The sequence below is a fragment of the Leguminivora glycinivorella genome, chromosome 18 (assembly GCF_023078275.1).
Source record: "Leguminivora glycinivorella isolate SPB_JAAS2020 chromosome 18, LegGlyc_1.1, whole genome shotgun sequence".
NCBI lineage: Eukaryota > Metazoa > Arthropoda > Insecta > Lepidoptera > Tortricidae > Leguminivora > Leguminivora glycinivorella.
The window spans coordinates 12720970-12748945 of NC_062988.1; the positions used below are offsets into that span (position 1 = coordinate 12720970).

The following is a 27976-nucleotide window of genomic DNA, read 5'->3' on the forward strand; positions in this document are numbered from 1 at the left end:
AGAAAGATACTTTCAAAAACTTTTACTTTACAGGATCCGTACAAAATAATTTATTTAAACCGGAGATAACTCTTCATGTTATCTGCAGTAGGTAAGTATACAGCACAATTGTTACTTCACGTCTAGAATTCCCGATATCTGAAATACAATTAATTCTAAATGTAATAAATGTACCATTTCTTAGTGTCAAGATTTGGTTAACCGTCTATAACACCTTACCGGCCCGTGAGAAAAAAATATCTTAATTACAGCCTGGCAAAAAAAGTAGAAAACAATAGGGTCGCCACCGTGTATAACCGCTTAGCATGTGGCAACTATTTTGACACTTTTGTATGAGAAAAGTACCTAAGTGTTGCCAGAGGTGTATTTTGAAATTTGGCTCACAGGGCCAATACATTTTGGCGCCCCTGTACTTTGTTTTTTTGCGGGGAGCGGTCAAAAAACCAGAATAAAAGCAAAAATATTTTTTTACATATTACTATGGAAAAAAAATCTTCTAACTTGGTTGAATAGCATCAAAAAAATGTCACAGGCCTGGGCCAGCTATGCCGCCCCTGGCGGTTTGGCGCCTTAGAGTAAATACGCCTCTGAGTGTTGCTATGATAAAAAATAGTTCTATTTCTACTCTTTTTTTGCCAAGCTGTATCAGGGTGCGCGCCCACGGGCGACAAAGTTGCTCGGCGACTTTCGTATTTGTACGAAAAGTTGCGTCGCTTCGTGTGCGCACTTTCATACTAGCCCATAGACCGATGATGTGAGATGTGAGCGACAAACAAGTCGCTGCCAAAAGTTGCCCGTGTGCGCGCTCTCTTATTAATTATTTAGTGCTTACGCCTGAATGCAAGGTCCCTCCTCTTGTATCTCCTCGGGCCGAAGATACACGCAGTGCGTCTCCGCGAACCCAAGCAGCTCCGCTACCAAATTGATTTCGCTGTAGTGTGGCCGCGCTCGGAGTATCTGGTAAACAAATGAAGTTAAGGCTACTTTAAAAAAAAACGTCAAAAGAATGTAAAATTGATAGTTTTAGTCGGTGAAATACTACACTTTCCGTTATCCAATAGATTTATTTAATTCAAGTTCCAGTTAGAGCATCTTATTATCTTGATTTTTATAAGACTGGATTTTTGAAAACTAACTCACTAAGGCCGGCAACAGACAGTCTTAATTTTCATAATCTTAAAAAATCATAATCTTATAAAATAAGATTGACTGCCTTGCCACACACATTCTTAGGCTTCCCACAGACAGTCTTAAAAATTCATAATCTTAAAAAAAAATTGTATGCAATTTGACAGTTCAAACTGACACACTGACAGATCTGTCAGTGTCAATTTGCATACATTTTTTTTAAGATTATGAATTTTTAAGACTGTCTGTGGCAAGCTTTAAAATTCACATTATTCGCAATCTGTCAGATCTATCTGAAAAAAATCATAATCTTAAAAAATAAGACTATGTGTGGACAGTTGCGAAATTGTATGGGAATCCGTGCACTCGATCTGATTTCATAAGATTATGATTTTTTAAGATTATGAAATTTAAGACTGTCTGTTGCCGACCTAAATTAATTATGAATTTTTCTCTAATGCACGTTTAGAAAAACGCATGTATAGAGCTGAATCAGTCGATCTTATTTGTAAAATTTTGACAATTTTGAATATTAAAACGGGTAAATTTATAATTCGTATATCCTGTACCACAATCATTTCAGACTAGATTTTTATTTTAAGTTTTTGAATAAGAGTAAACTAGCCTAAGGCGAATTCAATTTTTTTCAGAAATTACCTAAAATTAAGTGACAATTTCTTTGAAAATCTACATCACATCGAAGTAAGTTTTGTACTAAATTAATCTGCAACGTTTACTTAAATTGCTGTTATGCCTTAGTGATTATAAAATTTATAAATTGCTATTATTGATTTTTGCCAATTTTTTGAAAACGAGCTTTCACCGGTACAATTATTACCACTTTTTGACATTTTCTCATATTATGTTAGACCAAGTAGAAAAAGTCCTATAATGTGATATATATTTATAAACTACTCGCAAAGCCACCGTACTCGTAATTTGATACCACACACGGTATGATCGAGCGCTCGGTTGCGATTTCACTATTTTTAACACGAAAGCCCTCTTAAAAGTTTTCTCATCAAGTTTAAATGTAAAAATCTAATCGGTACTAGGGTCTGGCTAATGAAAGTTGAACCCAGTAGTTTTTTAAACGGCATATTCCTCGTTATCCGTCAGTGTGACTGTCACTGTGACGAATTTCGAATTAATTTCTGTAAAAGTTAACAGCGTTCTAACATTATATAAAGAATAATTAACAAAACCATAAAAGTAGTAAAAATAAGTGCTGAAAATAAATAAGACATAAGTAAAAAGTAAAGTAGATTTTTAGATCGGTTAGTACTTCACAGAGTACACCAGTATTGTTTTTTTCTGAAACACTAGCCGAATGACAATCGTTGAAGCCGATCGAAACGCAGTCTGGCACAGTCGCGCCAATACGGAAGAGCGATAGATATCGTAAGCGTTTGTGCATTTGTAGCCAAATGCACAAACTCAGGATTTTAACTTAACTCTTAAATGCATGACCTTGACAAAGATTTCTTCAAATTTGAATTTTGACATGCTGTCAATAGAGTTAAAAATTGATTATATACACCATTATTCATTTAAGGGTTAATAAGACTGCTCTCCTAATTCTCCTATGTTCGAACGTTACAGTTGTCTGTTAAGCCCTTTACTCGTTTAAAATACTAGGTTACGTGTGCCGTGTGCAAGCACCATTTTTTACTCTGGCAAGCAATTTCCGTCAGTAGAAAAAGGCGGCAAATGTAATCGCGATTCGCGAGTCAACCATTTTTTTATTAGCGTTGTTTTCTACTACGAGTAAACCGTCAGTAGAAAAAGGCGGCAAATGTAATCGCGAGTCAACCATTTTTTTATTAGCGTTGTTGTCTACTACGAGTCAAATAGTTACCTTGTTAAAATGTATATTTAAATGGTTAATTTTATTGTTGTTACCTCAGTCGCCACCTCCCGGCGATCCTCAATTGGAGGCATGTTCCAAAACACGAAGCCCACGATCGTCTCGTCGCGAATGTAGCACAGTAACCCCCTCTTGTAACGCTCCTTATACTCCGGCGCGCTGGAAACAGTACAGAGTCGTCTCAAAAATGGTAGAAGACTTTACCGGTTAAAATAGGATCTATAAAACTAAGTGTGGTAGGTAATGACCATTAAAAAGTAAACAATATTGCAGTTTCTTGATACATTTGGCTTCGGATTCTAATAAATTCTAATAAAAGGGCTTCCAAAGTCATCCATTTAAAACGAATCTTCAGCTAGCAAGTAGCTACTTCCGATGCTTGACAATAATGTATCTATTTACTAGCAAACTAGTAGGGGCATATTTTAGGAGGTAATCAAACCAAAAACAAAATTTGTTTGGTTTGATATCTTAGCTGTACACACGGTACCATAATACGTAACCTCACGGCCCGCGCCCGGGCGGCTGTCCTCATGAGCTCCTTGTAAATCATGGGATCCTGGTACTTGCTGCGCGCTAAAGGGGCGTTCCATGAGAAGTCGCTTACGTCATGGTTGCCTTGTATGGCAGCTTTGGCGTCTTCAGAAGTCTTAGAAAAATTGCATGTCGTAACTGTCGTAAGCGACTACTGATGTGCCGACGGAAAGTTTCCAAAATTCTGAAATTTTCACTTCGGAAACTTCCCATACTTTGTATGGACAATTGTGTGGATGGCAACTTTCCAAGTCATACATTTAAATTCCCCTTATTTTTCGTGAAAGTTTCGTGAAGTTTTCGAGAAATTTAAGATTTTTTGGAAAGTTTCCGCAACTTGCACTGTATCACTATTATAAGCGACATTCTCGTGAAATGCCATTAAATTACAATTGTGGTCAATGCGTTCCTCGATTTAGGCCACAATATATCATGGACACCAACATCCAAAGTTAAGAGCGGTCTTCATAGTCCATGGATATAAAATAAAACAAAGTAATTTCTTACTCCTTGTAACAAAGCTCATTCGCGGATTCTAGTCTTTCTTTCTCAGGCAGATCCTCGGGGCGGCATGGCTTGAACAGCGCTATGATTGGCATACAAGCCCCCACTTCGCCAACGACCTAAATAAAATTAAACCTTTTAATAAAATCAAACGAAACATAAGTTTGGTAAAATTTCTGAAATAGACACAGATCGTTTCACGAAAGCTGGGACGCGAGGTATAATAGTTATTTCCTGAAACCCTCGCAACGCTCAAAATTCCACATTTTGAACCACTCGCTACGCTCGCAGTTCAATATTGGGATCTTTCGCTTGCTCGGGTATCAATATTGTCATGTGCGGTTAAACAACTACTTTGCCCCCTTGTAAAACAAGATTTTTTTCACCACACCAACACGAACAAAATACTGACTATAAAACATGAAACTAAATAAATCCAATCAATCAATTATTCAATATTTATGATTCAAAATCATCATTTATAAGGTACAGAGGGGCAAATCTCGAGTGGAGGGCAATTGTAACTGATCCATTTTTTGCTATTATTACACTATGCCTATGATTACATTATTCTACATGTATCCACTGAACACGCCTACCATATATTATAACCGGTGGAAACTATTTAACAATGCCAACATTGCAAAACATGGAAAAATTGATTAGTTACAATTGGCACCCCAGTCGAGATTTGCCCCGCTATACCTTAAGTAAAATCCACCATCCTGTTTAAGACAAAGAGTTTTTACGTAATTTAGCAACATACCACACCATATAATAGCCACCAAGTAGATGCCTCGAGTTAAGTGCGGACGTGGCAGGCCCAGACGAAAATGGCGAGACGACCTTGACTTCATGATTAACTGGCCAGAAATAGCACACCAACGGGAGCTGTTGAGATCAAGAGGAGAGGCCTTTGCCCAGCAGTGGGACGCCACAACGGGCTATAAAAAAACATACCTGCATCTCTAAAACAGTGCCTAGAGTAAGCCAGGAGGAGTTCTCGATGTTGCTAGGCTCCCAGTAGCCGGTCATGTTCAGGCCGGCCAGCTGCCCTTCCTGCACCGCCGGCCAGTAGTTCTGGAAGCGCTGGCGGGTGTTCTTCCATTGCGAGTAGAAGCTGGCCGCGTCACCCGCCTGGAAAACCGAGCATGTAAACAGTGGCATGGTTTAAAAAAATGATAAATTAAAACACGACCGAGGAGTGTTTTAAATCGACACGACAAAAGTTACGAATATCCTTTTCGCACGTGTAGATATAGTACGACGTTTTTCAGTACAGGTAGCCCTCCGAGGTTTCGCCCTGACAAGAAATGGATCACTTCTCGCACTAGGTCGTAAAAAAGCACCATCTGTACCTACTGAAAAAATAGGAAATAATAGGTAACCTGTTCCAAAGGTCTGGCGAGGGCGTGTAAGAGAGAGAGAGAGAGAGAGAGAGAGAGAAGAGAGAGATAGAGAGAGAGAGAGAGAGAGAGAGAGATAGAGAGAGAGAGAGAGAGAGAGAGAGAGAGACTACTCATTATGCAAACTGGGCTATTTTTTTCAAACTTGTCCACCCAATTTTTATATGGTTTCTACTCAGAATCGCGAGCTCTTTCAATCCTAATAGGAGAAAAAAGTGTCCCAAGATTTTTCCCCTTCCGTTACGACTTTTTCATACATTTTGTATGGCGGTAACGGAATGGAAGGTTTGAAAGATATATGGAAAAATTTATTTCTCCTATCAGGATCGAAAGACCTCGCGATGAATCGCGTAAAAAATAACAATGTTACAAAAAAAGTGGGGTGGACAACGTTGAAAAAAAAATGGCCATAGTTGGCCATTTTTGGACATAGTTGTCAAAAATTTAAATGGCTACGTACACGTACTGAAAACGTCGGATGGATACCTACACGCACGAAGACTAGTGTCAATTTAAACCTCACCGCGTCTCTTTAACCTGTACATTAATGCGCTCATAGAGGGTCTCAGTAGCACAAGAGTCGGATGTGCAATTGCCGGAGAAATGGTAAATAATATCAGCTACGCTGATGACATGGTGCTCTTGGGACCCTCTGTCTGTGCAATCAGAAAACTCCTAAATAAGTGCGAGGAGTATGCGTTGACCCACGGACTCAGGTACAATGTGGCTAAAAGTGAGGTTCTTGTCTTCCAGCCGCGTGAGCATAAGGTGGATAGGGTACCGGAAATCTCGCTGTACGGGATACCTCTGAATAGGACCAATAAGTTCAAGTACCTGGGTCACTGGGTCGATGAGAGCCTCTCAGACGATCCAGACATCGAGAGGGAGCGCAGGGCGTTGGCTGTCCGGGGTAACATGGTGGCTCGCAGGTTTGCACGTTGTTCAAGAGAAGTTAAAATAACTCTGTTCAAGGCATATTGCCAATCTTTTTACACGTGCAGCCTGTGGGTCAACTATACTCAGAGGGCAATCAACGCCTTGCGCGTTCAGTACAATAATGTACTCAGGATGTTGTTGGGTCTTTCGAAGTTCTGCAGCGCTTCAGGTATGTTTGCGGATACACGAATAGATGGCTTCCAGGCCATTATCCGCAAACGGACTGCTTCCCTTATGAGCCGCGTTCGTGTGAGCCCCAACAGCATTCTGAGTCTGGTGGCTAATAGGCTGGATTGTCCTATAGCAAGGCACTGGGATAGTCTCCATGTTCCCCCACTCCCTTAATTTATGTTCTATATTTTAGTTCTTAAGCTTCGGACATTTGAATAGAATTTGACTGCGCATGCTTGCAAATTTTAATGTTTTATAAATTATTGAATATTATTAATTTATTATTATTATTGGTTGTTATACATTTTTATTTTTGATTATAAGAATTATTGAGTTATCGAATTATTTGATATATCAGTGCACAGTGAAATTGTTTTAAATGTATATCCTTGATTTAATTTAATTTAATTTGATATAAGTACCTAAGTTTTCATTGTAATTTTCTTTTCTTTCTTTCTTTTCTTTTGTGAATATGTGTATCTATGGACTAAAGTTGCCTGAAATAAATGATTTAATAATAAAAATAATTAAAACAGTCCCTTGGTCATTCAAATCGTGCACTATTACAACTTACAGCATAGAGATGCGTCCGCGCCTCCATCTCGGTGTTGACGAGGAAACCGCCGTTGACCTTGTCCTCCTCCAGGAATGAGGGCTCCGCTATCTCCATGCGAGGAGTCGTGCCGACGCACACGAAAACCTGCCCAAAACAACAACATCATCCTCCTTGCGTTATCCCGGCATGCGCCGCGGCTTATGGGAGCCTGGGAGCTTTGACAATTAATCCCAAGATTATGTGTAGACTCCAAAAATAATTGATTTGTTTATAATTTGGATGTTTAGATTATTGCAATCCGATAAGGAATCTGAATTCAAAGGTTTATTATTTTTTGCTTTTTAGTTTCTCCGTGTTTTGTAACGCGCTTATTTTTGAAGACGGTTTTATTTTTTGTTAAAAGTTTATTTATTTGTTGATTTTTAGTGGTTCCTATTGATATTATATGTATCTGTCCGAATATATATATGTACAGTAGTGAAAGAATTATCCTTTAACTCCTAACCATTGAGGAGTTGACCTTCCATCATCAACTCAGCCACATAAAACTATTACCATCAGATGTAAATACTTTTGAAAAATACACTAAAAACATTGCATGGGCCTATAACATTTGAAGAGTTCCCTCGATTTCTCCAAGATCCCATCATCAGACCCCGACTTGGTGCCAATATAATGGGACCATCTCGGGATTATACCCGTTAGATTAAAAAAAAAAATTGAAAATCGGTTCACGACTCTCGGAGATATCGAGTAACATACATACAAAAAAAAAATTAAGTCAAATTGAGAACCTCCTCCTTTTTTGAAGTCGGTTAAAAAGACGTACTTCCCTTCGTATTTTCACGGGAACGTCCGACCGAACATGTCAAGCTATTTCAGTCACTCTCAGTACAAGACGTACTGACACTCTCTTAACTAGTATGACAAATACGAACGCTTCCGTCAAAATAGGATAGAAAAATCTTTCGCACTACACCTGTAAAGTTTTAGCGAATAGGGGCCGTCCACATATTACGTCACGATTTTTTTAAATCAAATATGGAGCCTTTTATGTATAGGATGACCGATATCGGATCGTATGACGTGAAAACGCAACTACCTACTGTAATCCTAGATCTAAATTGGGATTAGTTGTCACAGCGGACCCCAGGCTCCCATGAGCCGCGGCAAATGCCGGAATAACGCAAGGAGGATGATGAATCCTAGATCTAAATTATAGTCTAAACTTTAACTAAATTATCATCTAGATTAACCGTCAATCATGCGGTAAAAAAGAATAAACTTTTAGCACTTGTACAAATACTTGGTAAATGAAAATCTTACATAATCTGTGACAAGCGATGACCCGTCGCTCAGCGTCAACTCTAGTCGACCATCTTTTGACAGGAAAGCGTCGTGTGGTGTCGCTGAAATAGAAAAAAAAAACATTCAACAATCAATTCTAAATTCAACATGTTGTTGTGCTGGATAACATATCCAAGTTCTGAATGTTTCAAAAGTTTATGAAAGAACTTCGCAGAAGAACATACCTATTAGTAAAGACATATTATAGAGAGTAAATGTATTATAGAGAGTAAGTGTCAAAGTAACTAAAATGAGTAATCACAGTGCATACTTAAGACTGCCATTTCTCGACACAAGCTTAAAACTTTTGAACCTCAGTTTTGACAATTTGGCCCATATTCTTAGCTTGATACGCATAGCTGGGCATTAACTCGTTAATCCGTTAATTAACGAAGTTAACATTTCGATTAACGGATTAATTTTTAAGTTAACTTGAAAAAATGTTAACGGACTCGTTAACTTCCGTTAAATTTCTCCGAGTCCGTTAATCGTTAATCTAGAAGGGCACAGGTGCCATCTGCGCTGCGAAAAAACGTTCTGAACGCTACTATAAAAGCCCGAAGTACGGCAAATCCTACGATTTGCCGGTAAATCCTAGGTTTTACCGATGTCGATTGCTAAAAGTCCGTAATATTGCCTAATAAAGTATTCTTCACGTGGATTTGCTTTTGCTAACTTTGATTCGGTGAATCCTAAGCTTTACCATGGCGACTGTTGTAGTGATAGGGCAGCAAATTCGAGCCCTATTTACGAGCACATTCGCTTCCCTAGCCTCTACCGCCCAAAGTGCCACAACAGTCCCGTCACCGCCAGCATCTCTCCTGACACAGCTCTTGGCAGTAGCTCAGGCGATCACTGCCTTCCACGTGCAGCCTAGAGTTCAATAGGCTAGCTGTACTTCGGCCTTTTAGAGAAATATAATACGTTATAGTGGATGCTGATGCAACTAAATATTTAAATAAAAAATCATTTTTTTTCACGTGTTAACGGATTAACGATTAACTTTAACTTACGTTAAATTTGTCGAAATGTATCGCTTTAACGATTAACGAAGTTAACTTTTTTAGTAACGGATTAGCGATTAACGAAGTTAACTATTTGATAACGGTGCCCAGCTATGTTGATACGATATTGATTTCAAATATTAATATTAACGCCTTCTAGCCGAGCGTTCCCCAAAGGTGTATCGCCATCTAGGTCACCGTAGCTTTTTCTCTAGGGTTTGAGGTACGTTTTTTTCTTAGACTTTATCCATCTATACGGAGCTACACATATCTTTGCTAAAAGTAAGTGGCCTAATAGTAATACTCACTCTTAGGCATGATGTGGACGCCTTCGCACTTGATCTTCTCCGCGGCCCACTCCCCGAGGTACTCTGGCAGGATATTGCCGAGGATCCCGGCGTCTTTGTACATCTGGACGATCTGCAGCGGCGGTTTGTCAGCGTCTTTCTCGTCCTTCTCCACTTTTTCCTCTGTAATTGAATGCGTTTATAATGCGTAATAAATGCGTTCGGCGGGGCGTGCAGTGGGGTGGGCGAGCGTGCGATGTCTATTATGGAGCGTCCATCTAGGACACTTGTATGAGCTTCTTCAATTGTTTGACATGTACGCCGAACGCTCCGTCCCGCTGCACGTTCAATATGCACACGGGCCTTATAATCAGGGCCGGCGTTAGGATGGGGCGCGGTAGGGCGACCGCCCAGGGCGCCGTATATACAGGGGCGCCTGTTTTCGTATAGATTTGAATTGCAACTGTAACCCCAAGCTAGGGGGCGCCGTAGAAATCTCGCCCATGGCGTTGGTAGTGCTAAAACCGGTCCTGCTTATAACACACATGTACTGTATTTCTTTTTGTGTCATGGACTCTATTTGTTGCAATAAAGTGTTTCTTCTAATACTACAAGTAGCCTGAATAGACAGATATCAAATATCTTACTCATTTTAGCGATATGCCACGCGAGCTCACAGCCGAGCGGGCCCCCGCCGACGATAGTGACGTGCCGCGCCGCCCGGACCTTCCGGAACGCGCTTTCTAAGTCACGGATCGTCCGGAATGTTGTCACTTTGTTCCGGACCTCTTTGGGAGCTATCTTGAATATGTTCAACTGTATTGGTTTGGAGCCTGAAATTGTAATTACTAATTAATCTTATTGATATGTGACCGGTAAAAGTGTTACAAGATTTCTCGATAGCAATTGAGCTATCAGTTCGTCCCGTTCTTGCGCGAGTTTATCTTATTTAATTGGACATTTTGATTTGGTCGCTACTTCTTCGATCGCCATCAGATTCGAAATGCAATATCAAGCAATGTTGGCAGCGATTTTGACAACTCAGCATATTATCCAAGGGTTACATTAATGAAATTAATGTTTGAAATAACGGTAAGTAGATGCAGATTTATTGCAGACATGTGACTATTTCAAGGGTTTCCACTGAGCGTTCCAAGTATTCACTGAAATTACCCACAGGTCTCCGTCTACTCACCAACAGCGATCAAGCATCGCTCATAGTACATAGGCCGCTCGCCGCACATAGTCTTGATGTATGATTCTTTTTATGGTATATAGGCAGCAAACGAGCAGACGAGCTGCCTGATGGGAAGCAGTCGTCGCCGTCCATGGATATAAGCAACATCAGGGAAGCCACTTTTGCGTTACCCACCTTTGAGAACCCTAAATACCTGCTTCTTGAAGAACCCCATCAACCCCATGTAACCCAAGTCATAGGTAAGGTAATCTCAGAAGGCAGCTCATTCCACAACTTACAGGTTGTGGAAAAAACGAGCGAGCGGCCCTTTTATTAAGCTGAGTTTAAACGTGAAAATTATTGCTGCAAGTTTTGAGACAGAAGTATGTGCTAGAAAGAGATTCAGATATTTGCCATTCACTCTTACCTATTGCGTCTCAAAACTTGCAGAAATAACTTGCTGGACTAAACTCAGCTTAACACTATTATTTATTTCAAATACGTTACAAAGCATGGCAGTTAAAACCAAAGCAATGTCCACACCATAAAGATATCTCCTTACCAACAGCGATCAAGCACCGCTCATAGTACATAGGCCGCTCGCCGCACATGGTCTTGATGTACGCTATATGGTTCTCCGCGTCGATGCGCAGCACACACCATCCGGAGGCTATGGACACCGCCGGGCCCTCCTCTTTACGGTAGAACTTCACGGGGTCCATGAACTTGGCACATGTTGATAAGTACATTCTAGAAAAAAACAAATGACGGCAGATGAAAGAGGATGCGACGTATAAAGCGAGTGTTCACGTTGTCAGGGTTCCGAATAGTTCCGATACTTCCGATAGTTCCGATAGTTCCGATCGGGCGATTCCGGCAACGTTCGGCTCGCACTTGAAGGTTGACGTCCCTAAGCCCCTTTGCGCGACAGCGGTGAGCGGCAGCCATACGTGCGAATGAAAAGTCCCATCGCTGTGTCTCGCTCCATCGAATGGCCGCCGCTCACCGCTGTCACGCTTAGACCAATGTCGTGGCTGAGCCGTAAATAGCTGAAAGGGCTATCGCCATGCATTGGAAACGGACAACACGGTTTGACCCTGAACAGCTGTCAAAATTCGGTTTCGTAGAAGTGTCGTTTCGTTCGTACGTATGTACACTATTTTATTCTGTGACACTGCTCCTTTCAAAAACGGAGAACGATTTATAAAACAAGAAGCTACAGTAAACGGCCATAAAGTATGCACATCGATTTTCCGTCTGCGTAGAACGTTGTCTCTTTCTTGCCTATGTGACGTTAATAGGCTAGTTTCCTATACTTAATATAAAATATTTTATACAGTGCACGAAATAAAGCACCACATAATTAGAAGAAACATATGGACAGTAGTTATGTTTAAACATAATTTCTATTTAATAAGTGTAGTGTATAGGTGTCTCGAGTACATATGGCAGTTGGTATCCGAGTGCGATGGAGCACGGACGTGCGGTGTGTATTGGCGAGCCAACCCGATGTATATAGTGTAATAGCGTGACATTACAAGTGGCGACGAGGATAAAAGCAAGTACTTACCACGTGAATCTAGTATTCGGAAAAGATGGGATAGAAACATAAGTAACATAACCTATAAAATCGAGTAACGATGCGCCATGATGCACCGTTATCTTTTTGTAAACAGGTTTGGTTACCTGCCGTTTTAAATTACTGGCATTCTTAGTAGTTTCGGAACGTAATGAAGCTAAATGAAAGTGTTCATTAAATACTACAAAGCGAAATGATTATAACGGCAGTTTTTCAAGAATTAAGTCAAAACCAAATAAAAATAAATGAAATGTTATTTCTTTCAACCGTGCGAATATAAACCTTAAGCAGGTAACCGAACGATGCAATTAATAAAATGTTTGAGGCAATTGACAACATACGGCCAGCCTTCCTAGATTGTCATGCCTATACAGGTGTCGGTGTGTGGCTCCTACCTACCTAGTAAACGGTTTGGTTACCTACCTAGATTGCCAAATGTTTTTAGGTACCAAAATGTTATTTGAGTTTATGTGTAGTGGGTTTATAAAATTGATTTATTATTTTACATAAATCACAGCCCGGAATCATTACAATAATTTCCGTTCAACCAAAAGAAATGATATTTATTTTTAATTAGTGAAGTTACCATCTACCTGTTGGTTGGTTTAATACACAAAATTATGTGATGTTGCTAAATTTATGAATGGTTAAGCTATTTACTTAAATAAGGCATTTACTTGAATGATAAAATGTTGTACAACCATCACACTTAAATGTCCTATGGTAGCATTAGTCGATGTTTGAGAGTAAGGTGAAAACCAAAACAAACTAGATAAATACTTACCTAAGTATACTTCCTTACAGGGGTGAATTTACGTAAAAGTAACGTAAGTCACGACTTCATTAAGTGGTTATTTGAACTACAGCTGCAAATGAAAGGATCTATGCATATGTCGGGAAAGTAACACTTATTTAGAGATAGATTATCACTTGAACGTGAATCTTTTGAATTGATTGAACATGCCATAAAATCGTGACTAATACTCTTGTCGCGGATTGACTTACGTAAACATTCCTAACGCCGATTTCGAGCAGTTTTATCTGAGTATTTAATTACTTAAAAACCAGAAAACTAGATGGGTTCACATTAAGTGCTAAATATAACTACTTATAATAAATAAAGAAATATACACCCTGTTGTTATTGGATTACGTTAACTTAAAAAAAAAAAAAGAGATTCATTACATCAAATACAATGAATTTATCTATGAAACTAATAGCGTCGTAATTCTTGCGGTTATCGAGTTAAAAAAAAAAGTGCTGAATACAACAATTCCTAATGTTATTTGTTTTGACATATGCCGTCAATCACTTGACTCTAACTTGAATGTTAATCTTAAGGGTCTCTCACAATAATAAATTAATTTATTATGTATGAAAATTATGAACATTTTTTATTGCATATTTACCTAAAAGTGATATACAGGATGGTTCTTGATAATGAACCTAACGACGTGTCAAATTTAACGGAAAAAAAAAACACGGTATAGAACAAAAAAAAAATACATTTTTGAAGCACTTATGATAAGCAGTTTCCATCTAAGTACTAAATTACTTTGTCAGTAAAGTCGGCAGAAAAAAAAGAGGCATTAAACGGATATGCAACTCTGTACATTCAATTGTATCGAACATTTAATTGGCACCTAAGTACTATGAAATCTTATGCCATTTGTGGCTGAAAATAAGGCATTAAATTGCGAATTTGGAAACAGCACATGGAGGTGCACTCTGTACATTCAATTGTATTGTTTAGTATTGACCATTTAAATGGCATCTAAATACTATGAAATTTTATGCCATTTGTGGCTGAAAATAAGGCATTAAATTGCGAATTTGGAAACAGCAGATTACAGAATCTGGACATTTAATTGTCATGTGTGTGAATTGGATAACAGAAATTCTGGTTATTAAGCTAGTTAATACAGCAGATTACCGAATCTGGACATTAAATTGTCATGGAAAAAAAAACCTACTGGTAACAGAATAACAATGATCTGACCTGTAGGTACAGTGTGCACGGCTCATTCAAAGCAGATAAAATGTATCTGGTCATTAATTTGACATGACTTTAGCCTTACGAGGATAAATATAGATATATGTGGAACCAGCAGATTACTGAATCTGGACATTTAATTGTCATGTAAAATAAATGAAAAAAAAACATACTTACCTTGGTTAAGACAGACCTTGGTATTTATCTGGTCATTAAATTGTTGTAAACATAGTTAAACAGCAATTAAAAAAAAAAAAAAAAAAAAAAAAAAAAAAAACTGAACATTGAATTGTTGCAAATATGAGCTTAATGATAATAACCTAAACACGAAGTAAATTACGGTTATACTGATTGAACGTGCGCTTAAATGACGCTTAGATCAGATGATAAATGCTATCTGAGCCTTCAATTGTCATAATAGTAGATTGACGTCGGTCAATAAATATCATTAAATTGAAACCGAAATAAATTACACATATGAAAGAAAAAAATACCAAGGCATCCAGTGCCTGAGAGTCTGAGACAACTACCCCAGTAAAACACTCAAGTACAATGACTGAGTACTTTGAGATAGCATAAGTTGAAATATTTTCAATATAATATATTTTGACTTGTGTTAGTTAGAATCATTAAATTGATTGGGTACAGGTTGCCCCAAGAAAGTCCAGTATGGCTTCTTAATTGTCGTTGGAGGCATTTGACAGCGAAGGTGATCCTACATCAGTAGGAGTTCGGTGGGAGCGCTGGAAAAGAGCACTCTTTATATACCTAGATGCCGCTAACGTCAATCAGAGTGAAAAGAGTGAAAAAATAAATAAATAAAGACAGTTCATTGGTTTGACATTGCATTGTATATAAAAAAAAACACGTAGTGGTGCAGCTGAATTGAATAAAATTAAGCGAACGCTTGATACATTTCAACAACGCGGAAAAAAAAAAAAGAAGTTGCTAACTCTGCTTACCGTCAACAAGGCTTTGTCAGTATGGGTGACCTCAAGAGAAAGACATGCCTATTTAAGTTGATCTATGATAGATTTTCAAAGACAATCTACGTCAGTTGAAAATCATTACATAAATATATTGGTACTGAAGGTACTCGTTATCAGTTAGGGTAATAGGTACATACTGCAGAGATTCATGTAGGTGAATCTCATACAAGTCAGGTGTCCAGTTAAAACAAATAAACTAATGGATCTGTGAGCCTCTATTGAACTAATATAGAAAAAAAAATAAGAAATAAAAATGCTGAACTTGTTTGCGTAATTTCACGGGAGGATATTGAAATGTGGTCTCTCTTTCGTGAATACATATTAAATTTGTATAAGATTTTCCAAGCGAACTAGTAACCTAAGTTTGTAAATTTATAAAATAAATCTCACTAGTGACCTTATTTCGTCTGGTCAAGAAAATGAACAAAAGGACAACAATAAGCGGCTGAATCAGCTTTGTCTGTAGTGATTGTAAAATGTTAAATAATCACAATATTGATGATACAAGTCGAATTTGTACGAACCAAACAACAAGGTCAAACTTGTTAAAATATATTTTATTGAATCAGCCAAACATATGTTTAAATCAATATGTGACATGTGCTTTTACAAAATCGACTTGTTGGTTTAAATAAAAGATTGGTTCAAAAAAAAAAAAAAAAAAAAATAATATTTCCTCCCACGAACGCTCCGGCTGTGGAATGAGCTATGTCAAGGTATTCCCCGATGAACTACAGTATGGGGTTCTAAAAAAAAAAGGAGTATACAAGTTTCTAATGGGTCGACGACGCGCATGTGACACCCCTTGAGTTGCAGGCGTCCATAGGTTACGGTGACCGCTTTCAATTAGGAGGCCCTATAACTGTTTGCCACCGACGTGGTATAAAAAAAAAATGTAGAAGGAAGTGTAACTACACTTAACAACTACACTTACCTCGTAGTTCGGTGAGCTGTATAAGTATTCTGTTACTCCTGTTACTCCGGTCAATTTCAGTATGACTTGATGCCTTGTAAATGGGCATGCTGATTTGTTCGGTTAACAGCGCAAAGAAAGTAAATGAAGGAGATAATATTTGGGTAATAATTTAGATAATATTTTATCAAAGGAATGGAATGCACTCCCACCATAGATGTTCCCAGAAAAATACGACCTCGGTCTCTTTAAGATAAAAGTGAATATGCTAAGTATTACTGAATCGGTGAGCTCCATCTTCGACTATGTCTTCACCTTCCATCAGGTGTGACTATGGTCAATCGCCAATCAGGAAAAAAAAAGTGGTTTTGTAATTTCTTTAATAATTATATTATAAAATAGCCTAGCCTAAGAGTTAAGATCTTAAGATAGATAAAGAGATAATAATAATAAAAAAAAGATGTTGATAAAATACTTTAAAAGAAAAGTGTTATCTAAAGTATATACATACTGTGTAGATATAAATCGGATGTTAGTATAATTGGGTCAATTGGGTAAGCACTTCTTAAATAGTATATGAACAGCTATCTATTTTAGAAAATTAATCGTTGATTACTTTGTGTGGTACAAAGTATCTACGAGAAAGAAAGCTGATCATGATGAAACAAAATCAATAAAACGATAAAGTGGATACGTGACCCTGAATAGGATTTTAATGCATATTCTATATAGTATCTCTATGTATTACAATGCAATGAATCACGAGCCCTTTCGATCCAGAAAAAAAAAACAGTAGACAGTAAAAGTTTTAATAACTATGCACTGCAATTTATAATTAAATTTATGAGTAGATCTAACTAAACATTATAATATCCGTAAGTATTATGAATTGCATTAGATGAAATGAAAAATGAAATAAAATGAAATAAATGTTTATTCAAAAACTAAACCTACAACTAAATTTATCTTCTGCCAAACCAGAGTATGGTTTGTCGGCAGACGAGGCTCCAGATACATTAGGTTCTATAACTAAATACTTATATGTACTATTTACTAGTTACTAGCAATAATAGGTGCATATAATGAAGTATAGGGCCGATACAATCAGTTATCAATGTTATCATCAATAATTACCTAATATACATTAGACGCCTGACAAGCGACCTATTAAAAAAAAAAAAATAATAATAATGTAAATCATGAAAAGGTATGAAATTAGTGAAATATTATTGTACGAGCCGTACACCTTAGATGATATGATTCTTGATGGTTGATGGTAGTCTTGATAGAAACACTGATTTTTGATACACTTATAAATTTACTGATAACCAAGGTATACTGAGTACTAGCTAGGAGCACGTATAAACATAAACTAATGCATAAATCGATGTATAGCGTAATCGCAAATACAGCGATCAATCAATCAATCAATCATTATTTATTTGCAATAAAACAACTAAATGCATGCAAATGCAATCAAGCAATGCAAAGCAATTCTAATCAAGTCATAATTATATTAATTTTAATGCTGACGCGAGAAATGTGCGATGCTTGCATTGTACAATTATATTGTATGCTATTGAAGAAAGAAAAAAAACACTCATATATGTATATAAATATTAAAAAAAAAAAATTGTACTAATCTAGTTTTCAAAACAGTCTGAATTGAAAAAGGTAACAGATTTAAAGAAGAAGGAGTGAGACTGACATCTAGGAATTGTAGTTAATAAAACACACAAGTATGTTTGAGTATACACTGCAGGTGGTGGTGCAGCGTCCGCTCTGAGTCAACCCTCAGACCGGAATGTCCTAAACATATGACTAAAGATAGAAAATTAATCCCTAATTATAACTACTTCACATACAGTACTAAGTGGTAAAGACGGAGATGATCAAGAATGACGAAAGTGGGCAGACAATTAGAAGAAACGTAGTTCATTAAAAAGAAAAAAAAAAGATACACGGCACAGCATGGCAAGTATTTGAATTAAAACTAAATTGACCTATTATTTAAATATTTATAAAAAAAAATTAAAACAAGAAAGGGATGTAGTGTATAGGTGTCTCGAGTACATATGGCAGTTGGTATCCGAGTGCGATGGAGCACGGACGTGCGGTGTGTATTGGCGAGCCAACCCGATGTATATAGTGTAATAGCGTGACATTACAATAAGTCAAAGAGAAAGACATAAAGTAAATGAATTGACCGTGACGTCACACATCAGTATTAAATTTCATAGTAGTTCCATATTACCAAATCGTTTTGACAGGTTCTTTTTTAAAAAGAAGCTGATCTGACTCGTAGTAAACTAGCATATTGTCTCTTTCCAAAACCGTGTGCATTCTTTACGGCCGTTTACTGTAATAATTATCTTAATTATCTATTTATTGTACGTACGTTTTATACTTTTGATCGAAGTATTTGAGTGTTTTCATATCAGGCGGTAATTTGTTCCACCACATGAACTTGGACATTGGAAGCCTGTTGTATGGCAGTATGTCTTCTTTCGTCACGAAGAACACCTGCAGAAACAAGATATCTAATTAATTACAAGCTTTTATTTGTCAAATGCAAGTACAGGTTGATTCACAAGAGATGGCACGAATGGAATGAATGAATGAGAATATCTATGTTATTTGCCAATAACCGGTGGATTTGACTATCCCACTTTGCTTTTTGGATCTTTTTTTATATTTATAGTCGCCATCGAGGAGGTACTCAAAAATTTGAACACGTAACGCCAGGCAATAGAGGCGTGTTGATATTTTTGAGTACCTCGGGCGCTCTTATATATCTGATGCTGAATTTGCTGAATTTGTACTTACTTGAAATAATTTGTACCCCTTTAGTTATTTAGGAGTAAAAGCCAAATGAAGTTGAGGTTGCTGGGAGGATCCAACTTCTTTGGCTTTTACTCCTAAACTAAACGGGTACAAATTATTTCAAGTAAGTACAAATTCAGCACCAATTGTGTACTAAATCCTCGTGTAATAAAAAGATCCAAAACGTAAAGTGGGGATGCTGGACAGCATCACATCACAATAAAATTGTCGGTCATTCCATTCGTGCTAGCTTTCGCGAACTAAACCTAAATAGGCCGATGCGATGTTTGAGATAAAATACTCTAGGTACGAGTACGATCGATGCGTTAGTGTTAATTACGTTATCCAAATATTAATTTATATATAGAGTTAATATTTGACATATTTTAACGTTCGAATCTTATCTATGTATGTTTTAATGGCATGCGTTTCTCTTTTAAACAAATTAATAAACTCGAGAATGTTTTATTTCGGTTTTTTACATGGCGCAGTCGGTAGGATGCACACTGCGAGACTGATAAAACTACGCAACTTATTTTTGTTCGGGTTGTTAGGATTGTCTCGGTGACCCCTGGTAAAAACATTTTCACTGAAAAAAAAGTATCATTTGTTTTTTGAACATGTTTCTTTTTGGCGCCCCTCCTGCCATTTGGCGCCTAGAGCGGCCGCTCCACTAGCTCTACCCTTAATCCGGCCCTGGTTATGGCAAATCGATCATAAATCAAAATCATAAATCATTTATTTGCGTGAATAGGCCTAGGGTCAGATTACAGGTGTTACATATATACAAAATGTTCTCCATATTCAAACGTCCACAAACAGTATGCAAATGATAATGTTGATGTATGGTTACATGATTCCGTGAAAGTCAAGGTTTAGGAATGAGGAGGCACACTCAAAGGTTATGACAGATGGCGCCAACCTATTAGTCCATTGCACTTGCATTGCACAGATAAAGAGACGTACATACATGAGAGCGAGAAGATGATATGTTTTTTCACTCTCACACATGACATGACTAGACACTTGCACAGGCGCCGCCTGGCGGGATAAAATGTCAGCGTGCCTCCTTATTAGGAAGGCATCCATATTTTTAAATTTATCGCCTACAGTACAGACTTAACAGTAACAATACCTTGGCTTTCTCGTCGTGTTCCATGATAGTGTTGTAAGCAGCCCAGCCCGCGGCCCCGGTGCCAATAATGAGGTATTGAACGCACGGGGGAAGATCGGACTCGTGGTAAGGCCGTTTGACCTTCAATCGAGGCTGCCCTGTTAAAAAGTTTTAATGTTTTTTCATATTCCATTACTTTTTGTACGTCAGGAAATCTTAAATCGCTGTGAATTTTAATAAGCTATCCAGTGACATATCGCTTGTCCTTATTGGTCAATACGCTAATCTGACTACCCTATCCTTTCAGCAATATCGTGTCCACTGTTGGACGGAATATGAGACACCCTAAATAGCGCGGATTCCATCCATTCGTTTTATGCCAAGTTCTTAAATTCGTCTTATTCTGCTTACGTCGCCCATGCTTAATTCGTCAGTAGTCTTTGGTCGTTTCATTCACATATTTTATTATACATATTTCATTCACTGCAATGTCACAGTTTCGTTTTCTTTCAACCCCTTATTTGCCAAGAGTGGCACTGTAACTTTAGCAGTTTCATGTGCTCTGCCTACCCCTATATGGGAAACAGGCGTGATTGTATGTATGTATGTTGTATGTATGTATGTATATTTCATTCAACATATTGTAATGTAAGTTATCGATGAAATAAATGTCGGAAGGAAGTCATGTTACTAGTGTCACTTCGTTCGTGCCAGAAAAATATCTAGGTATATAGTGATGTCGTTATACTAATAACCTAACCTCAAAATTAAAATTTTGAAAAAGCCCCCGACTGCAACATAGTAGACCGATTTTCATGAAACATAGCTAAGAACACTCCCGACTAACTCAGCTTTCAGACAAAAAAAAACTAAATCTAAATCGGTTCATCCGTTCCGGAGCTACGATGCCACAGACAGACACACACACAGACAGACAGACAAACAGACACGTCAAACTTATAACACCCCGTCATTTTTGCGTCGGGGGTTAAAAATTAGTTTTAACGAATATGCGATGCGCATCATCTTAAACAATACGTTGTGAATAATGCTGCATAAGAAATAGGGCGATAAATTATAACTTACATACTACGTCGAACATCCCCGATTTCTGGAGTTTATCTCTGTATGCCCAATATTTGTATATCTGTAAAAGATGAAAATGGAGAGTGACGGACAAAACAGTGAAGGACTACATTCTATAACCACCAACGAATGCCATAGAAAAATTCGCCATAGATGGAGTGTCGCAGGGTCACTATTTACAAGCAATGTACATGTTGGCAAAAAAAGAGTACCTATACTCTGTCAAAGTAAACTATATGCATCCTATTTTTTAGGGTGCTAGAGAAAAGGATACCTATAGTTTTCTTATTTCTTATTTACTGACAGACTTGTTTGACAGAGTATAGAAAAGGAGCAATTTTTTTATCATAGCAACACTTATTGTTCTCAAACAAGTGTCAGAATAGTTGCCACATGCAAAAATGTTTGCATAGACGATGGCGCCCCTATTATAGCCTATCAACCAAATTTTGGCAGTAGCAATGCATATCAAACTAAAGTATGGTATCCCTATGAAACGAACAAAAACCAGCAATGTACGTCGAACAGCCACAGATTTTTTTTTTTCAAGGAGCTCGCTCCTTCCTTACGAATTAGATAATGTATTAAAAAGGGACGGATATGTGCTAGTTATTTCTCTTTTTGGTGGGTTCCACAGCTAAGATACAAATGACACGCGAATTTCACCGATTTTTTTTTTGTAATTTTATGGCCTGGTATCTAAGAATTTCCACCGATTTTCAAAACTAGTGTTGCTAGCCCGCGATTTTTCAAATTTGCCGCCTTTTTCTAGTGACAAGATTTGGTTGACGGTCTATATTTTCTACTCTTAGTTAGGCTGTACAGCGTGTTGCCGTGTGCAAGTCTACGAGAAACAGTACAGTCAACAACACATCTGTGTATACAGACAAAGTGCCAAAAATATGTATACACACCTTTATGTACAGGTAATAAAGTTCTGTATACATATTTTTAGCACTTTGTATACACAGCTGTGTTGTAGACTGTACTAGTCAACAGTAAATTGATCTATGAATAGTTATTTGTTTTACAAGGGAAGGGGGCAAAGTTGTTGTTTAACCGCACGTGCCAATATTGAAGCCCGAGCAAGCGAAAGATTCCAATATTGAACCGCGAGCGTAGTGAGTGGTTCAAAAAGTGGAATCTTGAGCGTTGCGAGGGTTTCAAGGCACGAAGGTTAAACAAACTTTGCCGCCGAGTGAAACACAAAAATGTTCACCACACCAATACGAACAAAGTACTGAATATAAAACATCAAACTAAATCAAACCTATCAATTTGCTTAATATTTATAATTCATAATCATCATTTATAGGTAATTTCTACCAGCCAGCTCAAGATATAAAGTTAAAATTTGTATGAAATTACTTTGCACTCTTGTGGATAAAATGCAATTTTGCTATCTGTTTTCGAATAGCAAAGTAAGCCTTTATTAGTTGGTGTGGTGAAAAATAAATTGATCTACAAAAGTAGTGTCAACATTAAATAGGCCTACGAGAAATACAACAGCCAATATTTTACTAACCGCACCCAAAGCAACAAGAAATGCGGTGGTAGCCAAGATGTAAAACCACGAAAACGGCTTCTTAGGGACCGGAGGGCACGGCGGCGGTGGCGGGGCCGGCGGCGCGCAAGTGCCTTTGCGCGCGCAGTCTATTGAAGCCTGGAAACAGTTAAATAGGTAATGTATTTTTAAGATTTTGAATAAAAAATGGTATAAAATATAATGGTTCATCCAGACCTAAACAGAACCCTCCATACGACCGGCTTTTAAGATTTGTGAGTGTAATTTTAACACTGTCAAGTTCACAATGAACCAAAACTTAATTGGGGCTTATGTACAAATCGATAATCGATTCATAAGGCCGGCAACAGACAGTAAATTCATAATCTGAAAAAATCATAATCTTATAAAATCCAGATGGAGTGCATGGAGTTCCATATAATTTCGCGACTGTCCACACACACACTGGTTTTTTAAGATTATGAATTTTCAGATTGATCTGACAGATTGCATACAAGTCGTTTTTTTAAGATTATGAATTTTAAGACTGTTGTCTGTTGCCGGCCTAAGAGTAGGCACGAGAATGAATGAATGAAAATACCTATGCATGTGACAGTTAAGCTAGGAGCATACTACGCGGATCTAGATTCTAGACAATGAATATACCTACACTTAACCGTGCAAACTATCGGTCGTCGGTCGTGGACGTGGCCTTGAGCGCACGGACGTTCGATCGAAATCTGGCTCGCTGGATGTTTTGGTCAGCCGAAGCCATGTCCCGAAGACCGTGCACACTGATCGGTCGCGGTCGCGCGACCACGGACTGCCGCGTAGTATGTTTCGAGCTTAACTCTCATGAATCGACCTTATCGACCTGTACCCTTATGTTGGACGCAGGTCGTCAGGTGAATACGAGCATATAGAGGAGTAGCAGAGAGAACTGAATCATTTATTTGTAAATAGTATCTACATTTTTGGCGTTAGCTAGGTCTGAACCGTAACACAAAATGTATACTTACCATGCAGGGCACTAGGAACTTCACGAAACCATTTACCTATCACTGCGGTAATGCGATTTGTCGGAGTGTAATATTTCACTAGGCTACCTATCTAAACTCTTTCTTTATTTTATTGTTGGAACTTTATATTAAAAGGCGCCGGCACACTATTAAAAGGCGACGCGACACCACGTGTTAACACGTTGCAATTTGTATAGAGCATGGCGTCGCGTCGGATTTTTATAGTATGATTCTGGTCAATGGTCATAGAAAATACTACAATTTGATTGGACTTAACACGCGTCGCGCGTTTTTAGTGTTTCCGTCTTTATAGCAACAGTACCAAACGATAGGCTTATATATCATTAGGGCGCGGCATATAGGTTGAATAAGACGGGAAGTGCAGTCGCAGGACTCTCAGGAGAGATACTGCACCCGTCTTGTGCTATGCCTACAAAGGTGGCAGTCCTACAAAATTTTGATATCTAATCTAGGAATCTTCAACACTTATGATGCTGCTACCGATTACCTACAGGGTCAACCCTTCGTACGTGGCCTGTCAAATTTGGTTATAGAAACAGCTACCTTGGCATGAAGGTAAAACAATATAATGTGCGTACGAGGGTTAATTTGTACTCGTTAGGCACTGGTCCCAACGCGAGCTAGTAAGCTATGAGCTATCGGCTATAAAAACGAACAAAAGATAAGCACTCACGTGCAAATAAAAGAGACACTGCGATATTGATAGCTCGCCGCTGGGCGAGTAACTATAAACATCGCCGTGTCTCTTATTTACACGGGAGTGATTATCTTTTGCTCGTTTTTATAGCCGATAGCTCATAGTTACTAGCTCGCGGTGGGACTAGTTCCTTATGCTGTCTTTCCACTGGGGCGGAGATAGAAGATAATAGGAACGAATTTAAGCAGAAAAAACTTATGCTGGAAGGTCATCATATCCGCCTCCGTGGAAATAATTATGCGTTTGACTAAGGACCAGTTGCATCAACCACATTTGACAGATACATCATCGTCACGCAGCAGATGACTATAGAACTTCCCATACAATAAATTTTAACGAACGCTTTAACGGTGACAGACGGTTTGTTGCAACCGGCCCTAAATGTATTTTTGTTGTTGCTACGTATCAATAGTAAATAAAAAAAAAAACAAATAAATCACAAATAATTTATTATCAATCCCATGCGACACTCCAAATGTATTAAATCAACCAACCGTTTTAAGTACATCCCATCAGGCCTCCCGTGGTTTACGTGCATGGTCTTACTGTTTTTCCATAGCAGCAATCTCTTTGCAATGGTCTTGCTCGTCTTTTTCGGCCTGAGCGATCAGAGAGAGGCGGTCCAGCGGATTCCAGGGCTCATGAAAAGCGTACTTATATTTGCTGCGTCCGTGGTAGCCGAGCTTCGGCATGACCACCACGGACTTGCTCATGTTCCTAGCAAACTTCTCACTCTCCTGGTCGTTAAAGGCTTGCGGAATCACATTCTTGTACCAGGGCTGTGCAAAATTCTGGCTGCTTGGCTCTCCAGTGAAACAGTTGTAGTCCTGTTGACAAACTTAAGTGTATTTTCGCGGCTACCTCCCGATGTTTCAGTGCGTTTGACAAATCAGCTCCTCTGAGATTTCTACAGAATTAGAGTCAATACCTTAATTGAAAATTTCTTGGAGTTTTTTCTATCTGGTGTGGGAATAGAGGACGTCAAGTTCTTTAGTCATTTGATCTTGGTTCCCTTTCCCGCGGAAAAACTTCTTCAACTTGGCCAAAAAGCCTTCCTCCTCTTCGGCTTGAGGTTGGCATTGCTGGTCCATCTGATGTTCGCTCTGGTGGGGAGAATTCTGGCCCCAGTCCTTCAGGCCCAGGGGGTCGCGGGGATCTGTGTGCATGAGCACGAGATCCATCCTCTGATGACAAAGTACAAGCTGGTTTTCATTAGATATTTAAATCCACGAGAGGCTCTGATCGTCTAACGCACTTTAGGAACATCGGGAGGTCGCAAGGCAATGATAAAAGAAGTTGAGATAAGTATCTAAATGTTGAACTCTCAAATGAAACGTACTATAGTGTAACACTAAATTATCTGACTATAGATTAGTAAATCTCACAAAAAACTTTATCAATGGCGGCGGACGATCATAAGATCCGGCAGATCCAGTAATTCCTATGCTTGTTATCGTGAAACATGAGAATCATTTGATCGCCCCATGAACCGACGAACTATTTCTAGGCAAGTTTGCCCTTCGATCAAGAAACAAGCGAACGGACCGATTCTACCTTAAAACGGCATAGGTATAATGTGATTATCATCAAAACGTGAGGTCGACAAGAACTTTACGGTCTGCCGGGTCTGACTATCATGCAGCCACCGAAATTGATATTATTAAATGTCAATAAAAATCTAATCAAAAGGTATTGCTCCTTGCAATCAATCTTTGGCGATACATTTTGATTTAACCCCTGGAACGCCGTTGTCAAAAATTTGCTACTGAATTAATAACTTTCAATCTATTACAGTTTAAAATTGCCTGGGACAGATCTGGAACAAGGCGCTTGAGGGGTTAAGCTTAAAGTGGCTTCAACTCTGTTTGATTCAATTTTCGTGTCACATATTTTTGCTGCCTTCGTTTTTAAACATATTGCAGGTGACGAACTATCTCAGGTCGTGAGCGAACTAGTATTCAAATGTGAATGAAATTACCTTAGCATTTCCAGGCGGCAGGGGGGGTACAACGATCTCCGGGACCTTGATCCTGTACGGGTCGTTATTGTACGGCATTTTCTCCTGAGGGCACTCGCAGCGCCACTGCGGCGGCGGCTGGTCGCCTTTCGGCCATGGCTCCACGGTCCTGCCTGCTGTTTGAGGCACCTCCGGGCAACAACCGCTTTTGTTTGATTTGGCGTACCATCTTCGATGGTTTCCTGTTGAAGTGGTATCAGCCCCCTTAGCACAACTTGCCTTGTCGCGCGCGAGTCCATACTTGAAGTCGCGCTTGATGTATGGACTCGCGCGCGACAAGGCAAGTTGTACCTACTAAAGGGGCAGCGGTGGAATTTAACGGAGGTATAAAACAAAGGAAATTCGCAACCAGTGGAGATAAATGAAAATAATGAATGGAACAAATTTGAGAATTTGACAAGAAATTAATGGGACGATAAAATAATGTTACGACTCTTGGCGAAAAAAGGCATGATGTAGGTATTGACTGGAACTACTCGTAAAATAGCACATAGAACCTATATTACGTCATGTCATTCATGGCCTAAGATCTAATAACCAACAGGGCTAGTACGGTCGAAACCAGATATATCGGAGCCGTCAAGGTGCTCACAAATATCCGAACACGCCTCTATTGTCAAGACGACAAGGCGTGTTCAGATATTTTTGCACGCCCCGGCCGCTCAGGCGCTCAGGTACTCCCGACGGCGACTGCACATGATCGGCGCGAGTTTGTCGCCATGACAGACTACGCGTCCTCGATTAATACGACATAAAACCGTAAAAAGACGAGTGATTTATGTCGCGGCGAGATATTGTCGCGCCAATCATGTGCTAGCCATGCAGTAGGTACTGAGTCCACTGGGACTATACCATTTCCATGTCATGTAAAATCGAACTTTAAATATTGTATTCCAATACTACTGTCGCTACATTTTACCTTATTTTTAAAGAGATTCAGTCGGTAAGGAGAAAGGAAGCAGATACTTACCCCCACATGTGTAGAGATTATAATCGAAAGCAGCGGAACCAATATGTTTACTGCAGCATTTCAGTGAGTTGATTAACATTTTTTACGTGTGATTTTGGTAGACTCGGAATTTTTCAGTTTTGTTATTTGAGTTATTTTGGGTCTAAAAACTGGCTGTCATTTTGAAAGGACAACGATAGTTTGTTGAATGTTTGAATTTGGAATCTGGATTTAGGTTTTTAGTGGCCATTCATTTTCGCCCAAGTATTTTAGACCATAAAGGTTTTGTATGTGGAGGTACGGTGCCGGTGCTTGCACACAGTGCATACAAGACTACGGGTACGGGACGACACTA

General features: G+C 38.7%; 1 protein-coding gene across 1 annotated transcript; it reads right to left on the reverse strand.

The window, feature by feature from the left end:
* Positions 1 to 27831, reverse strand: LOC125235912 (apoptosis-inducing factor 1, mitochondrial-like). The gene is made up of 16 exons (XM_048142548.1): positions 27643 to 27831; positions 26634 to 26854; positions 22940 to 23077; positions 21415 to 21475; positions 20350 to 20486; positions 18790 to 18914; positions 11480 to 11667; positions 10388 to 10573; positions 9762 to 9923; positions 8429 to 8511; positions 7121 to 7246; positions 4994 to 5170; positions 4037 to 4152; positions 3031 to 3154; positions 833 to 957; positions 1 to 138 (listed from the first exon to the last, which is right to left on the reverse strand). Exons 1-16 carry the CDS (start codon positions 27719 to 27721, stop codon positions 123 to 125), a joined length of 2064 nt encoding a protein of 687 aa, XP_047998505.1. The 5' UTR covers positions 27722 to 27831; the 3' UTR covers positions 1 to 122.
* Between the last annotated feature and the right edge of the window lie 145 nt (positions 27832 to 27976).

What these genes read in the sequence shown, in the direction of transcription:
- LOC125235912 (XM_048142548.1), bottom strand. Translation starts at nt 27,721, where the DNA reads ATGTTAATCAACTCACTGAAATGCTGCAGTAAACATATTGGTTCCGCT. An exon ending in TGCCGCCTGGAAATGCTAAG is followed by an intron (nt 23,078 to 26,633) that starts GTAATTTCATTC and finishes AACTGTTTCCAG; the next exon opens with GCTTCAATAGACTGCGCGCG. An exon ending in GTGGCATATCGCTAAAATGA is followed by an intron (nt 9,924 to 10,387) that starts GTAAGATATTTG and finishes ATTCAATTACAG; the next exon opens with AGGAAAAAGTGGAGAAGGAC.